This window comes from Herpailurus yagouaroundi, unplaced genomic scaffold (assembly GCF_014898765.1).
Source record: "Herpailurus yagouaroundi ecotype Mexico unplaced genomic scaffold, PumYag 77, whole genome shotgun sequence".
Taxonomy (NCBI): domain Eukaryota; kingdom Metazoa; phylum Chordata; class Mammalia; order Carnivora; family Felidae; genus Herpailurus; species Herpailurus yagouaroundi.
In genome coordinates, this window is record NW_024412388.1 from 86,527,679 (window position 1) to 86,546,106 (window position 18,428).

Genomic DNA, 18,428 nt, shown 5'->3' on the forward strand with positions numbered 1-18,428 from the left:
TTAATTGAAGTATAGTTGCTTCATTAAAACTCAGTATCTTTTTTTTTTAATTGAAGTATAGTCGATTCACAGTGTTACATTAGTTTCAGGTGTACAGCCTAGTGATTGGACGAGTCTAAATGCTGTGCTCACCACAAGTGTAGCCACCATCTGTCACCACACAGCACTGTTACGATACCATTGACTGTATTCCCTATGCTGTCCTTTCATCCCTGTGACTTATTCATTCCTTAACTAGAGGCCTGTGTCTCCCACTCCCCTTCACCCATTTTGGCTGTCCCTTACCTCCATCCACACTGGCAACTACCAGTTTGTTCTGTGTATCTATGGTTCTATTTCTACTTTTGTTGTTTGTTTTTGTTTTCTAGATTCCACATCTAAGTGAAATTGTGTGTTGTCTTTCTGACTTATTTCACTTAGCATAATACCCTCTAGGTCCCTCCATATTGTTGCAAATGGCAAAAAAGCTCATTCTTTTTTTATGGCTGAGTAATATTCCAGTGTGTGTGAGAGTGTGTGTGTGTGGGTGTGTGTGTGTGCACGTGTGCATGTGTGTGTATATCACATCTTGTTTATCCATTCACCTATCAATGGACACTTACGTTGCTTCCATATCTTGGCTATTGCAAATAATGCTGCAATAAATAGGGGTGCATATATCTTTTTGAATTAGTGTTTTCATTTTTTTGGGTATCAGCATCTCTCTTGATAGCATTTGTCACCTAACTGAAATTATAAAAATGAAACTTCTTGTGTTCAGCATTCTTATTACAGATATTGTCTGTATTATATCCTAGATGTGTGAATGTTAACACTAAAAAAAATAGAGTGTGTCTGTGTATTTTATACTGGAGAGGTTTTTATACTTTTATTTAAAATCAGAACTGTTAGCATCGAGCTGAGTTCTTGTATGGGAAGGTCACATTTACATGTGGTGACATCTTTTGGATAATGTTATTTCATTTGCTTCCACTTGTACACACATGTAGGATTCTTTTATAAAGATTACACCTTCAGTTTAATTACAGCTGTATAGCCTTTAATAGCATACTTATCTACTATAGGCCTGTTAATTATTTTGACATCTGCCCTAATTAAGTCAGTTTAATTTTCTGGGAATTGAAGCAGCACTGAGCATTTTAATTGAAGTACAAGGAGGAGGGAGAGAGGATCTTATCCTATGTCACATGAACTTTCATAGCTGCTGGAGAGAGAATGAATACGTCCTGCCTCAACATAAAGTGCTGTATATAGAATCAAACTAGAAATTAATTTGCTGGGAATGTGTGAAATCTTACCAATGATTGGGTATCTATAGTTTACCTTCTGGTTGTTAAAAGGGATGACTATGAATTTCTGAAAATTTCTAGCACAAACAATAATTTAAAAAATGGGAACACTGTGATGTTCTGATATGTGATTGTTGATATTCTATAGGATTTCAGAAAGTGCCCGCCACTGTAAAGGAATCAGCATTTAACTGGGTATAAATAGAATACTTTTCAACGTCTTGTCTTGCTGTGTCAGGGAGCCCTTTAATTATGAATGCTCTAAGAAATTTGTTAAAGTTTTTATAGAAACTTAGTGAAATGTAACTATTCTGTTGAATTGTGGTAAGAACTCCTAACTATTGAGTGCTAAGTACATTCTTTTTATAGACCTAAATTATAGACTCTTTTTAAAACGGGGAAGCAACTTTAGTTTCAGAGAAATTTAAAAATTTTCTGCATCACCTTTTTTGGTTGTGAGTGTGTATGACTAGGAGCCTGACTGAGAGAATGAGACCCTTGCACGGGGAGGGGAGCGGTCAGAGGTAGCATTGCCTCCAGAAAGGCCACCTCCTCTCCAGACGGACACCGGCATCAGTGACTCCAAGGAGGGGCTCTGGAAGGTCATTGCGCCCTGGGTCCTATGCAGGTTCCTACCGAGCTTCCCGCCAAGGTTCCTATCCCAGGCTGCCGCACTGTGTTTCCCCATGACCACCTATAGTCTCATTGGATGTTGAGAGTTAACAACTCTGCAGAGGCAGCGAGTATCTGCTCTGGACAGAAACAGAAAGGCGAATTATTCTTAACGCCAACATTAAAGGGAGAGCCCCACTGAGACCATAATTAAACTTTGCTCTTTTCTAAAGCATATTGACGTTTGGTCTGGGGCAAAAGGTACTTCAGATGAAAACAGGCTACACACACACACACACACACACACACACACACACACACCCTTCATCTAACAGAACAGTGTAAATATAATATTTAAAAAGGAAGGCTTGAAGGGAAGGGAATGTCAAGCATCTATAATCATGAGCTTGATTATAATTTCATTTGCATTTTTAAGTAATCTCTACCCCCAAGGTGGGGCTCAAACTCACAACCGTGAGTTCAAGTGTTGCATGCTCCATCGACTGAGCCAGCCAGGCAACCCTTATTTGCAGTTTTGCTGTGTATTTTCAACCTGGCATTATTGCCCCCAAGGGGGAGAATTGTTTTTTGGGGGGGAACATTCTTTTTCTGCAGTCAATGCTCTACCACTGAGCTATACCCCTATCATTCTTTTTCTGTATGAAGCACAGATGTACACACAATACATAAAGAGATATGCAGTATACTGTGGCAGTAAAATTTCATCATGGGGGACAATCAGGAAAAAATGTCTTAAAGAGGCTCCTGGAGGAGACACTAATGAAAGAAACACTGATTTAGAGACAGCTTTTTCACACTTTCACATTTATGGAACTAGGATGGATCTGAACAATGGTAGCATGTTATAGTAATTGTTTCTTACTTAGTAGAACTTAAATAAGGGTGCATATTACACCATTAGACGACTTGATGGTGTCTTAGATCTGCTGAGACATAGCATATTTCAAAGTACTGGAGAGATTAGAGAAAATATTCTCTACTTTTTGACTAGGGAAAGCTGACAAAAGGACCCTTCCTTCTGGGAAAAAGATTCTTAAACATTTAAAATAAAAGCCGTCTGGAGTGCCTGGCTGGCTCAGTTGGTTAAGCCCTACTTCGGCTCCGGTCATGATCTTGCATTCATGAATTTGAGCCCCCATCAGGCTCTGTGCTGACAGCTCAGAGCCTGGAGCCTGCTTCGGATTCTGTGTCTCCCTCTCTCTCTGCTCCTCCCCCTGCTCACTTCTCTGCTTCCCAAAAATAAATAAATGTAAAAAAAATTAAAAACAAAGCCTTCAACTTTCCCATTTCCTTTTCTTTTTTTAATGTTTATTTTGGGGAGAGTGCAAGTGGGAGAGGGGAAGGAAGGGGAGGGGGACAGAGGATCCAAAGCAGGCTCTGTGCTGACAGACTCTTCATAGATGAAATTGACCTTGTACCAGTTTTCCAGGCCAGAAATATCAGTCATCTTTGACTTTCCCTGTGACCTAGTCCAAATGTCTTTCTCATTCAGTTCTTCCTTTTTCCACCACCTTCCATCCACGTCCACGCTGCCCTATCCGTGCCCCCCCTCAACTCCCTTCAGCCTCCTGCCCCATCCCCCCAGCTGTTCTCTGGCCCTTCCAACATGGCCCGTGTGCTGCCACCAGATCCGTCTGCTTTTATCATGTCACTTTCTTGCCCCCCAAATACATGGCAGCTTTATTTTGCCCGTTCCATTAGTTAAAGGAAAAAATACAGATTTTTGCATGATAGCAGGTGATGTTGATTAGCTGTTGATATCACGAATTCTGTAATTCTTCTTAAACAAGTTGAATTTCATTCATCAAAGCATCATCTCCACATATCTGAGGAGTAATAACGCATATATGCAGGTGCTGTGACTTAATCAGTGCCCAGAGCACCATGGACCTGGCTTTGGGGTCTCCTAACAGTAGCTCGGCAGTCCTTCATGTCTTTGGAACCTCCTCACCTAAGCCTGGAACCCTCCTCTTGACTCAGGGATGCTCTTTATTCTGGCCTTTCTCATCCATCCAACCTCATTCTGCACTCGACACACGCTTACAATTCTCCAGACCAGCCAGGCTTTCGTACACCGCACCCTTTGCTGAAAATATTCTATGACCTTCCTATTCTTTAGTGTCTGCTAAAGTCCTTGTCAGCAATGACACATTCTTTGAAGACGCCAGTGGCTCACGCGGTCCCCTCTCCTTTCCTCTGAGAGTCCAGTTCCAGGTCAAACTTCATTTCTTTGGTATTGTTTCTCGCTTACTATTCTATGGCCACTCTGATACTCACCGTGGTAAAAAATTATATCCTATACTTGCTTATACCTGTATCTTGTGAGCCGAAAACCCTGTCCGGGCATCTTGAATAAACACTTGACTGGCTGAATTTAATGTTTAAAAACAAAGACAGAGCCACTTTATTTTTCTATAGGAAAAAATGCATATGATACAGATTTTAAGTTGTGGAAAAATAACTTCATACTGCCTTGCTCATGGGTGATACTTAAATAAAAATTTACAGTACTGAATCTAACTCTGAGAAACCAGATGTAGAAAGATTTAGAAAATGCTTGTAAGTAAGCATTATTGGTTCAGCCCTATATAGTTTGTGAGGGGCAAGCATTCTACTTGTCTTCGTATTTCTGTTTCCAGATCTATCACGGTGCCTCATACACATTTGGTCTCAGTCAGTACCTGTAAAACGAGTGACAGAATGTGAGCTGAGTGGAAAGAATTCTGAGATGAGAATCAGGGCCATGGTGGGGGTGTGTGTGGATTTTAGTCCTAAATTCCATACTCATTTGTTATACTAATATGAGTCAATTGGTTGTTATCTTTGGGCCACATTTGTTCTGGTATATGAATAACCACTACTGTTTTTGAGAACCTGTCTCTAGCTTGATAAAGTTTTTGAATATTTTTGCAAAAGGAGGGAGTCAATGTGTATTTTTTAAAAAGATTGGCTAAAATGTAAATAAAGTCCTATCACCTTTATTTCTTTGGAGAGAGGAAAAAATACAGCAATGGTTAAAAACACTCGGAAGAAATCAGAGTTCACGATAATAACCAGTATTTCATGGAAATTCATTTCTACCTGTGTTACTTAATCTTATGTAACAGAGATTGGATTCAACATAAAGAAAATAAGCCAACACAAAAGTTGTTAGAAAATGCAGGAGCCCGGGGAAATGAAATTCGAGCACTCTTTTTGCTTCTTTGTTCTTTCTCAGTGGACTGTGTGCTCTCCCAAGGGCAGGGTCCGTGTCTCTTTTATTTGTCACCGTGTCCCTAGCTCCTAGCAGAGTACCTAGAAATAGTAGATGCTCCATCAATACCTACTGGCTGAGGAAATCATGAAATCCTGGTCTCTGATGGAGTGAAATGGAGGTTAGGATGATCATCTGATAGAGGTAGTGTTGACCTAACCATTTGTGGGTTAGGTAGTTGATGGGGCTTGATGACATCTATGGTGTCTTCCAACTTGTTTCTATGATTCCTTATTCTAAATTAAGTTATAAAAAAAACCTGGGTGCCTGGGTGGCTCAGTCAGTTAAGTGTCTGACTTCGGCTCACATCATGATCTCACAGTTAGTGAGTTTGAGCCCCACGTCGATCTTTGCGCTGGCAGCATGGAGCCCACTTCAGATACTCAGTCTTCCACTCTCTGCTTCTCCACCGCTTGCACTCTCTCTCTCTCTCTCTCTCTCTCTCTCTCAAAAATTAAAAAAAATAAATTTAAAAACCAACTTAACCATTTAAATAGGTTAAGAAATTGGGTGTGATAATATAATCAGTTACACTGGTAACTCAGGGTGTCACACAGACAAACTGTTAACTGTAGATTCACCTCAGCCTGGGTTGGGGCCAAGGATGGGGAGGGTGGAGACACCTGACAGATGATATTTTGCAAGTGCTTATCATCGAACCAGCATTGGCCTAACAATATTCACAATGACAGTCATTCCCAAAGGCCCTCGGGGGTTGAACTTGATAGTTTTTCAAGACCCCTGCTCTGATTTTTCTATTTTCTTATATATGCTTCCTTTAATTATATGATCTATTTTTAGAAGACTTCTTGAGTTAGAATCATCTTTTTAAAAATTTATTTATATTTTAATTTTTTTAATTTTATTTTTTACTTTTTAAAATTTACATCCAAATTAGTTAGCATATAGTGCAACAATGATTTCAGGAGTAGATTCCTTAGCGCCCCTTACCCATTTAGCCCATCCCCCCCTCCCACAACCCCTCCATAACCCTCTGTTTGTTCTCCATATTTATGAGTCTCTTCTGTTTTGTCCCCCTCCCTGTTTTTATATTATTTTTGTTTCCCTTCCCTTATGTTCATCTGTTTTGTCTCTTAAAGTCCTCATATGAGTGAAGTCATATGATTTTTGTCTTTCTCTGACTAATTTCACTTAGCATAATACCCTCCAGTTCCATCCATGTAGTTGCAAATGGCAAGATTTCATTCTTTTTGATTGCCGCAGTTAGAATCATCTTTTAATCCCACATCACATACAAAGCATTACATTATCGTCTGGCTTTAAAACACTAGTATACTGGAAACCATTGCAGTTTTGGGCACGGTTTGATTTCAGTGTTTTTGTGGGTTCATATGCTATACTATTTTGTATTTCTTTGTCTGTTTCCTTTTCTTGCAGCTGGTCTTGGGAGAACAGGGACGTTGATAGCCTGTTACGTCATGAAACACTACAGGTTTACACACGCGGAAATAATTGCTTGGATCAGAATATGTCGGCCAGGCTCCATTATAGGACCGCAGCAGCACTTCCTGGAAGAGTAAGTATATGGTCCTCCTTCCTGTATCCCATCCTTTTTCTGATCATTTCTACCTCTTGTTCTCCTGGTTGTGGACTATGTCAAGCCCATGGTTATAAAATGGCTGTGTTGTGAGAGAAGTCTGTGCCTCTAATGGAATATTGTTGGTTTGACAGCTAATGCATTCTAACTTTGTACCTTTTTTATCTCTTAGATCAGGTGAGAGAGGAAAATCACAGAGCCATCTCTGCCTACCTTTTTTCTGTCATTTTTTATGTGTGATCTGGCTACAGTGCAATTTTCTTATGTCATCCCACTTGACACTTTTCATTCTTTTCTTTTGTTTGCATGTCTAAAAGCAGAATGAAAAAAAAACACAACTAAGGTCAGTCAGTGATTTCGGTGACATTGCTGCTTTCCTGACAACTAACTAAATGAATAAAGTAGCTGCAACTGAGAAGTTACCAAGGAAGAAAAAAGAGAACTGGTTGTTAGTCCTGGCCATGCTGCTAAATAGCTTTACTACTGTTATTTGCAAGAATGCTTATAAAGTCACTCATTCATTCATTCATTCATTCAATCACATACTCATTTTGACATACTATTTGTCAAACCCTAGCCTATAAGGTGGAGAGATTTAACTCATAAGAAAACAACCCTTTCTGGTTTCCCCTTAAAATTTTTGGAATTATCACAGATTTATCCATTAATAAAATGAGATGAAATTAACACTAGCTGACTTAGGTCCAGCTCTAAAATGTTGTCAATTATATCTCATACAGAAATTTTATTTTTTTTTCTTTTTATGCTGCGATGGCTGTGCTTTGAATAACATTCTTTTCTATATAATTAAATTTTTTTCCATTTAAATTGTTTTAAGTTGGTGAGAAATGAATGGTCATGGATTTCCCAGAAAGATGCTCTAAGTAAGCCATAAGCATCTGAAATGGTTAAAAGGATTTGAGGAATCCTACTGAGGAGTTACTTTAGTTGCCAGTCCCACGGGGAATAAGAAAATAGTGCTGGAAATGTGAATTTGTACCTTTGCTTCAAAGAATGATACAGAAGTAGAAAGAAATCACAAGAAAAAAAAAGATAGCCAAGAATAGGATGTTGAAGAAGACAGAGGTTTCCTAGGGTTGGCCTATGAGATACAACTAAAGTAATTCTGTTATTTTAGAAGTGTATTCTTTACCAGATTCTCAGTAGTCTCCTCTGTTTTGCATTATGTGTGCCTGTAGAGCTTGGTGCTGTGTATCTACCAGATGCTTGTTGTAATAATTGCTTGCTGAAGTTAAATATGTACATGGCCTTAGCATTAGGAGACAGAAACCAAGACACCCATAAGCCCAGTTCTTTAAAGACATTCAATCAATCTCTTAAAACCATTGTTTGGAAGAATGTTCATTTACTGGGTACCTACCAAATGGTCACCTTGCTGCCGGGTGCAGCTTACAAGGTGAAGAGATGTAGCTGAGAACTGCACCTAATTTTCCTGAGATGTCAGATACCACAGTCCTCCCACCGCATGCCTGCACACTCCTCCCTCCTACCTCCCTGCTATGCCTCCTCTCTCTGCCACATCTCAAAATAATAACAGAAGAAATGAGGTTATGAGGCACAGACACTCTAGATCAAAGAAAAGTATTTTTTTTTCACTTACAGATACTTAAACTAGAAAACTCAGGATAATTCCTTAGGTGTGAGTCCGTATTATAGTTTTCTAAGTATTTTTCTGTAAGAATCGAGGTGCAGGAATGATTTCCTTGTATAACTGAAGCACTAAAATCAGTCATTAATTAAAGTCATTCAGTTAAAATTAGTCTTTTTTTATTTTATTTATTTATTTATTTATTTATTTATTTATTTATTTATTTATATTTATTTTTGGGACAGAGAGAGACAGAGCATGAATGGGGGAGGGGCAGAGAGAGAGGGAGACGCAGAATCCGAAGCAGGCTCCAGGCTCTGAGCCATCAGCCCAGAGCCCGACGCGGGGCTCGAAATTCACGGTCTGTGAGATCGTGACCTGAGCTGAAGTCGGACGCTCAACCGACTGAGCCACCCAGGCGCCCCAAAGTCAGTCTTAAAATAAGTCATTAAAGCTTAGGCCAGAATCTTCCTGAAGGCAGATTCTTTCTTTAAAGCACTAGACCTTCCATATTTTGCAATATTTCTGATAGTGCTAGCTTGGGAAAATGCCCGCATCACTCCCGGGCTTTCCCAGGCTTTACTAGATCACCTCCATCAAGGTAGGCATCCGATCTTCTTTATACTTCTGAGTGGCCCCGGAGGTAGCATTGTGCTTTATTTGACTGTGTACACTTCTTTTGTTCTCTTCTTCTCCTCTCATGTTTTTCCTTTCCAAGCCTGTGTCTTGATGTACCGCAGAGTGGAAGACATTGCTTAGTATATTTGTGACACTCATCCAACAGATATTTGTTAGGTGTGAGCTCTCTGTCGGGCAGTGCTCTTGGGCCTGGGGTTGCAGCATTGAACATGACAGACAGGAGTACTCCCTGGGTGTAATATCTCTAGGGGAAGGAGAGGACAATAAACAAATGTGTAAGTGCATATAGGAGATGGTTTCTTTCTTTCTTTTCTTTTTTTTTTTTTAAGTTTATTTATTTTGAGAAAGCAAGCAGGGGAGACGCAGAGAGAGAGAGGGAGACAGAATCCCAGGCAGGCTCTTTGCTGTCAGCACAGAGACCCAGTGTGTGGCTTGAACTCACAAACCATGAGGTCATGACCTGAGCCAGAATCAAGATTTGGATGCTTAACCAACTGAGCCACCCAGGTGCCCCTATATGAGATGATTTCTGACGGTGATGTGACAGTGGAGACAAGCGGTAGGCGAGGGGGTGATTGCAGGGGGCGGGAAAGCCCTTTGGATTGGTGGTCAAAGAAGGCTTCTTGAAGGAGAGCCAGAACCCTGAGGGTGAGAAGGAGCCGGTGCTGTCAGCCTGATATGTGTCCTTGGCAGTGGGCACACGAAGGTCCTAGTATTGCAACTAGCACACCGTTTCTGAAGCCCAGAAAGAAGGCTAGTGTGGGTAGAATATAATGAGCTGGGAGTGGGTGGTTTAAGAGGTTGGCTCAGTAAATTTTCACAAAGTGGACATACCCATGAAACCACTTTCCAGATTGGGCTATAGAACATTTACCAGCACCCAAAAGCCTCCCTTGTGCCCCTTCCATTCACCACCCAGTTCTGCCTGTGTGACCATTACCCTTACTTCTAACATCATAGATGAGTTTTGCCTGATTTTAACCTTATACAAATGGAATCAGATAGTATGTGTGTCTGGCTTCTTTCAGTCAGCATTATTTTATTGTTATGTTTAATAAGAGTGTATTCATTTTCATTGCCGGATAAAATTCCATTGCTTGAATGTATAACATATTAGCTCTTCTTTTGATGGATATTTAAGTTGTGTCCAATTTGGGGCTATTACAGAGAAAGACAGATACCATATGTTTTCACTCATATATGGATCCTGAGAAACTTAACAGAAAACCATGGGGGAGGGGAAGGGGGAAACAAAAGTTACAGAGAGAGAGGGAGGCAAACCATAAGGGAATCTTAAATACTGAGAACAAACTGGGGGTTGATGGGGGTTGGGGGAGAGGGGAAGGTGGGTGATGGGCATTAAGGAGGGCACCTGTTGAGATGAGCATTAGGTGTTGTATGGAAACCAATTTGACAAAAAATTGTGTTTAATATAAAAAAAAAGTTAAAACATCCAAATAAATAAATAAATAAATAAATAAAATCAACAACAGAAAAAAAATTGGGGCTATTACATATCTTTGGTGCATCTGTCTTTGGATGTATACCTATGAGTGGAACATTCAGTTATATAGCAGGTATCTCTAAAGACTTTTCTAGAGTAAATATGCCAGGTTATATTCCCATCAACAGTGAGTGGGATTCCACTTTCTTCACATACTTACTTGATATTGTCAGTTTGTTTTGTAAATTTTTTTAAAGTTTATTTATTTTTGAGAGAGACAGAGACAGCATGAGTGGGGGAGGGGCAGAGAGAGGGAGAGATAGAATCCCTAGCAGGCTCTGTACCACCAGCACAGAGCCCAGTGTGGTGCTAGAACCCACAAAACTATGAGATCACGACCTGAGCTGAAACCAACAGTTGGACACTTAACCGACTGAGCCACCCAGGAGCCCTGATATTCAGTCTTTTAACTGAAGTCATTATATTCTGCTTGCAGTGACAATTTGCTTTGTAGTTTTAATTTGCTGTTCTCTGATAACTAATGTGGTTGAACTTTTCATGTATTTATTGGTCATTAGTGTATTCTCTTTTATGAAATATATTTTCTTATCTCTTACCTATCTTTCTATCAGACTGTCTTTCTTGTCGATTTGCAGGAGTCTCAGTATTCTGGTTACATGCACACTGTTCATTCTGTGGAATGCAGATATATTCTTCTACTTTTGGGGGTTGCTTTTTCACTGTTCCCATATTGTCTTTTGAATAGAATTTCTTAATTTTGAAGCAGTCCAGTTTCATTAATCTTTTCCTTTGTAGGTAATGCTTTTTATATTCTACTGAAGACATTTTTGTCAACCCAAAACATACCATATTCTTTTATGTTTTATTCCACAAGATCTACTAATTTCCCCCACCATATTTAGGTTGATAATTGAGCAAGAATTACTTTAAAAAATATGTATATATTATGAGGGGCGCATGGGTGGCTCAGTCGGTTAAGCATCAGACTTTGGCTCAGGTCATGATCACGGTTCGTGGGTTTGAGCCCTGCGTCGGGCTCTGTGCTGACAGCTCAGAGCCTGGAGCGTGCTTCATATTGTGTCTCCCTCTCTCTCTGCCCCTCCTCTGCTTGTGCTCTCCCTCTATCAAAAATAAAATAGACATTAAAAAAAATTTTTAAGAATATATTGTGATAGGAACCCAGGCCCTTTTTTTCTTCCCGAATGGATATCTAGTTGACCCAGCAGAATTTATCAAAAAGACCACCCTTGTCACATTTCTAAAGTGTCACCTTTATTATATGTGAGTTTGTTTCTGGATTCTGTACTCCAGTCTATGTTAATTTGTCTGTCTTGACACGAGTACCTCCATGTTATAATTGCTGCAGTTTTATTTATTTTATTTTATTTTATTTTATTTTATTTTATTTTATTTTATTATTTTATTTTTAATTCTTTTAATGTTTATTTGTTTTTGAGAAAGAGAGAGAGAGAGTATGAGTGGGTGAGGGGCAGAGAGAGGGGGGAGACACAGAATCTGAAGCAGGCTCCAGGCTCTGAGTTGACAGCACAGAGCCCAATGCAGGGCTCAAACCCATGAACCATGAGATCATGACCTGAGCCAAAACCAAGAGTCAGACGCTGAACCGACTGAGCAACCCAGGTGCCCTTATTTGCTGCAGTTTTAAAATTAATCTTCGTACCTGGGAGTGTAAACCCTCCATCTTTGATCGTTTTTGAGATTGCTTTTACCTTCTGTTATCTAGGTCTTCTTTAACTTCTCTCAATTTTAAAAATATTGCTAGTTTTCTGTGACGAGGTATTGTGTGTCTTTTGTGCATTTAATCCTACATATTTGAAGTTATTGAATGCATTTTAAAAGGTATTATTTTTTAGGTTTTATTTTCTGATTGTTTAAAGCTGGTACTTAGAAATACAATTGATTTTTTATTTTAGAGTATATATATTCACTTATTTACTTATTTATTTATTTTTAAGTTTTTTTTTTTTTTAATTTAAATTCAAGTTGGTTAACATACAGTGTAGTCTTGGCTTCAGGAGTGGAACTCAGTGATTCATCTCTTACATATGACACCCAGGGCTCATCCTGAAAAGTGCCCTCCTTAGTACCCATCACACATTTAACTCATCCCTCTACCCACCTCCCCTACAGCAACCTTCAATTTGTTCTCTGTATTTAAGAGTCTCTTATGGTTTGACTCTCTCTTTGTTTTTATCTTATTTTTCTTTCCCTTCCCCTATGCTTATCTGCTGTGTTTCTCAAATTCCACATGAGTAAAATCATATGATATCTGTGTTCTTCTGACTTATTTTACATAGCATATTCCATCCACGTTGTTGCAAATAGAAAGATTTCATTCTTTTTGATTGCCAAGTAGTATTCCATTGTGTGTATATATATCTATATATATACTACATCTTCACATAGGTTTTTAAATCGAGGTATAATGCACATACAATAAAGTGCAAAGATCTTAGTTCTGTGAGTTTTCACAATTATGTATACCTGTGTAACCACAAGACAAGACAAGATACAGAACATTTTCAACACCCTAGGAAGTTCTCTTATGTTCCTGTTCAGTGCGTTTCCCCCGTCACACTCCAAAAGCAATCTCTTTCTTTCTTTTTTAAAAATTGAGGTATAACTGACATTTAACATACTGGTTTCAGATAATACAACATGATGATTTGGGATTTCTACACATTGCAAAATGATCACCACATTTTTAATCTAGTTTTAAACTGTCATTATACATAGTTGCAGAATTTTTTTCTTGTGGTGAGAATTTTTAAGATCCATTCTCTAAGAACTTCCAAATATACAAATATAGTATTATTAAATAGTCATCATGCTGCATATTACATCCTCTGGACTTACTTATCTTGTAACTGGAAGTTTGTTCCTTTTGACCCCCTTCTAGCAACCACCCCCCACTTCTGGGAACCACCATCTGTTCTCTGTATCTATGAGCTTAGTTTTATTTTGTTTTTGTTTTTGTTTTGTGGATTCCACATATAAGTAAGATCATATGGAAATTGTTTTCTCTGTCTGACTTATTTCACTTAGCATAATGCCCTCAAGGTCCATCCATATTGTCGCAAATAGCAAGATTTCCTTTGTTTTTATGGCTGAATGATATTTCATTTTACATATATATATATATATATACACACACATATATGTGTGTATACATACACATGTATATGTATATATACATGTGCATATACATATATATGTGTATATATATGTAAAATGAAATATATATATATATATATGACACATTTCCTTTATCTATTCATCTACCCCAAATGCTTAGGTTGTTTCTATGTTTGGCTATTGTAAGTAATGCTATAATGAAGTGCAGATAATTTTTTGAGTTAGTGTTTTTATTCTGTACATATGAATGCACAGACGTGCAAATACTGGATTGTGTGGTAGTTCTATTTTAATTTTTTGAGGAACCTCCATACTGTTTTCCACAGTAACTGCACCAATTTATATTCCCACTCATTGCACACAGGGGTTCCCTTTTAATCACTTTCTAACTTCTAACACCATAGCTTTGTTTTGCTTGTTCTTGGGTTCTTTTTCTTCACAGAATATTGTTTTTGAGATACATTCATGTTAAGTATATCAGTAGTTTGTTTCTTTTTATTACTTAGTATTCCATTACGTAAATGTATCATGACATATTGACCCATACAACTGTTGATGGATATTTGGGTGATGTTTAGTTTTTGGTTATTATGAATGAAACTGCTGTGAATATTCTTCTGCCAGTCTTTTTGTGGATATATGTCTAAATTTCCTTTATTTAAATACCTAGGAGGGGGATCTGGGTGGGTCAGTAGGTTGAGCATCCAACTTCAGCTCGAGTCATGCTCTCGCGGTCTGTGGGTTTGAGCCCCGTGTCGGGCTCTGTGCTGGCAGCTCGGAGCCTGGAGCCTGTTTCGGATTCTGTGTCTCCCTCTCTCTCTGCACCTCCCCCACTCGCACTTTGTCTCTCTCTCTCTCTCAGAAATGAATAAACATTAAAAAAAAATTTAATACCTAGGAATGAAGTTCTGGATCATAGGGTTAGATATAGCTTAACTTTATGAAGAACAATTTTCCAAGGTGGTTAAATCATTTTATATACTACTTGAATGAGTAGGAGTTCTAATTGTTCCGCATCTTTGCCAACATTTTGTTTTGTAAACTTGTTTTTGGGTCAAGAGTGGAGCCATTCTGGTTGGTGTGAAATGGTCTCTGAATCTGTATTTTCCTGATGACTTATGATGTTGAACATCTTTCCACATACATACGTATCTTTTGTGAGATGTTTGGCCAAGTCTTTGCCTATTAAATTTTTTGTCTTTTTGTTGATTGTAGTAGTTTTTAAAATATATTTTATGTTATTTTATTTTTTTAACATCAAATATATTTAATTTCTCCCACCCCCCCCTTTTCTTGCAGAATTTCCAAGGTATTGTTTTATTTTAAAAACATTTTCTGAAGTTACTACAAAACCATTATTTTTCACAGTGCTATATACAGAATTGATGGAAAATATGTTGCTTTTCTACAAATTATTTAATATTAGGAACAGCAGTTAAAAGTTGTATGTTGCATCTTTACACAAGGCACTGCTTTTCAGTGAGATTTTTTTTTTTTAAAGTTGAGGTGTAACTGACATATAACATTACATTAGTTTCAGGTGTATAACCATGATTTGATATATGTATGTATATTTTAGATATAAGTCTTTTGTCAAATATATGTGCTGTGTGTCTTTTAATGAACAGAACTTAAAATTTTGCTGTAATTGGTTTCTGAAAATTAGGCATATATCTTGTAACCTTACTAATTTCACTTGCTAGTTCTGGTAGTTTTCCTTTTTCTCCTTATTGCTAAGATTTCCAGTATAGTGTTAGAGGTGGTGAAGATGAACATTCTTGTCTTGCTCTTAATATTAGAGGGAAAGCATTCAGTCTTTCGCCATTAAATATGGTGGTAGCTGTGGGGCTTTCACAGAGGACTTTTAGCTGAATGAAAAATTTCCTTCCATTTCCTTCCAGTTTATTGAGAGTCTCTATTAATAATGGGTATTGAATTTTCTCAGTTTTTTCCTACACCTATCAAGATAATCATATCATTTTTTCTCCTTTATTCTGCTAATGTGAATCACATTGATTTTCAAATGTGAAGCTATGATGGTCATGATGTGCTTTTATGTTTTCATATGGCTGGATTTGATATGCTAATGTTTTCTTAAGGATTTTTGTGCCTGTATTTACGAAAGGTAATGATGGGTGATTTTCTTTTCTTGTAATACTTTTAAGTTTTGGTATCAAGGTTATGCTGACTTCATAAGATGAATTGTGAGGCATTTCCATCTCTATTTTCTAAAAAGAATATTATAAGATGGTATTATTGGATTTGAGGGGTAGGATAGGGAATTAGGAGATGAGTTGTTTGGAGATAAGGGTCTAGTTGATGTTGGATGACCTGGAAGGATTAGTCTTGTTGTGTGACGGGTTAAGCCAGGGTGTGTGCCATGATTGGTTTGGTTCTGAAAGTCTTTTAGAGCCAGGTGGTGGGTCATCAGTAGAAGCCCTGAGGTAAGGGCCATCAGGTGACTTTCTATTAAGCAATTCCTGGGGATATGGTGGTCAAGGGGATGAACGAGGCTCCCCAGTGGGACCACTTGCTTAGGTGTCTGGAAGAGGAGTGTGAGGTCCCCAGGTACTCTCCATTGCACTGCAGGGTGGTGCTGTGGCCCACTGGCGGGCAGGTGCCGGGTCACAGGAAGCCTGACATGCTTTAGTGACTATATACTTATGTTCATTTCCTTCCCTGTTTTTAACAATACTTTCTGGAAAGTAGATTTCACATTTTACATGCCTTTCTCTAACCATTCTGAACATAACCTCAACCCTTCTCCTAAGCTCCATTATATATGTGTGTGTGTGTGTGTGTGTGTGTTGTGTATACACATACTGTTAATTAAAATTTTTATTCTGAGATTAACATGCAGTTGTAAGAAATAATAGGGCTCCTTTGTATTTACCCAATTTCCCTGCATGCTAATATCTTGCAAAATTACAGTATAATACTGCAATCGGGATTTAACATTTATACAATTAAGAGACAGAGACCTATCGCTACGTTCCTCACATTGCCTTTTTATAGCCACACTCATTTTTTTCCTGCTCTTCTCCTCTTGAACTTCTGACAGCTGCTGATGTGTTCTCCATGTATATGTTATATCATTTTGAGAATATTATGTATACGGAATCATGGAGTATGCAGCCTTTTAGGCTGGGCCTTTTCCATTCAGTGTAATTCTCCAGAGGTTCATCCAGGCTGTTGCACGTATCAGTAACGTGTTCCTTCTTATGGCTCAGTAGTATTCCAGGGTTTGAATGTACTGCTGTTTGTTAACCATGAAGAATGGCTGTGTTGTTTACAGTTTTTGGCTATTATGAATAAAGATGCTATAAATGTTTGTATCTAGATTTTCATGTGAGCATAAGTTTTCATTTCTCTGGGATAAGTGCCCAAGAGTACAGTTGCTGAGTTGTGTGGTACATGTTTAGTTTTATAAGAAACTGTCAAACTGTTTTCTAGAGTGGCTGTTTAATTTTACATTCTCACCAACAATGCATGAATGATTGAGTTTTTCTTTATATTTTCCAGCATTTGGTAATGTTGCTGTTTTTTATTTTAGTCGTTCGGATAGGTGTATAATGATATATCATTATGGTTTTAATCTGCATTTCCCTAGTAAGTAACAATGAGCAACTTCTCATGTACTTATTTGCTATCCATGTATCTTTTTGGCGAAGTGTCTATTCAAATCTTTTGTCCATTCTTTGTTGAATTGTTTGTTTTCTCATTATTGAGTTTTTAGCGTTCTTTTTACATTCTCGCTTCTAGTTTTTTATCTGATAGATATTTTGAAAATATGTTCTCTCAGTCTTTAGCTTGTCTTTCATTCTCTAAATAGGATCTTTCACAGAGGAAAAATTTTTAATTTTGATAAAGTCCCATTTATCATTTTTTTTCATTTTTTTAGATGAGGCTTTTAGTATCAAACCTAAGATCTCTCTGCTTAGCTCTGGATCCCCATGATTTTTCAGGTTTTTTCTAAAAGGTTTGTAGTTATGTGTTTTCATTTAAGTTGGTGATTCATCTTGAGTTAATTTTTGTGGGAGGTGTGAGACTTAGGTCAAGGTTCATTTTTTTTTTTTTTTTTGCCTGTGGATGTCCAGTTGCTCCAGGACTGTTTGTTGAAAAGGTTATCCTTTCTCCCTTGAATTGCTTTGACGTCTTTGTTATGAAGGGCATAGGTATAGATCTATTTCTTTGTTCTTTATTCTGTGTGTTCCATGGGTGTATATGTCTGTCCTTCTAATACCACACTCTTTTGATACTGTACCTATATCGTAAGCCTTAACATTGGAAGAGTGGTTCCTCTTACTTTCTACTTCTTTAACAAAATGTCTTCAGAAGGCCAGATCCTCTTCTTTTTTGTATAAATTTTAGGATAATGTCATCCATATCTACAGAAAAATCATGCTGCGATTGGGATAGCCATGGATTAAACCTCTATCTCGATTTGGGGAGGATTGACCTCTTTAGTACTATAGAGTTTTCCAGTCCATAAACACAATATGTCTCTTCATTTATTTAGATCTCTTTTGATTTCTTTCATTAGCATTGTGTAGCTTTCTACATAATGTCCTATTTTGTTAGATTTACATACGATGTCAACTTGTATGTAGATTTACATACAATGTCTACATACAAGTCCTATTTTGTTAGATTTACACCTAAGTATTTCACTTTCTTTTGAGTGATTATAAATAGTATTATATTTTAAATTTGGGTGTTCATTGCTAGTATGTAGAAATACAGTTGATTTTCTCTGTTTATTTTGTATCCTGAAATTTAGGTGTGTGTGTGTGTGTGTGTGTGTGTGTGTGTGTGTGTGTGTGTGT

At 37.9% G+C, this 18,428-nt stretch overlaps 1 protein-coding gene across 8 annotated transcripts in view; it reads left to right on the forward strand.

Annotated features, from left to right (window-relative positions):
* Window positions 1-18,428, forward strand: part of CDC14A (cell division cycle 14A) — a 188,182-nt gene that overhangs the window by 110,548 nt on the left and 59,206 nt on the right. For all 8 annotated transcript variants that reach the window (XR_005788797.1, XM_040471106.1, XM_040471102.1 and 5 more), the window contains one exon: window positions 6,574-6,712. Coding sequence is in view for 7 of the 8 variants with exons in the window: in XM_040471106.1 (XP_040327040.1) it covers window positions 6,574-6,712 (139 nt within the window). In the remaining variant the exon portion in view is untranslated. The remainder of the gene's footprint in view (window positions 1-6,573; window positions 6,713-18,428) is intronic.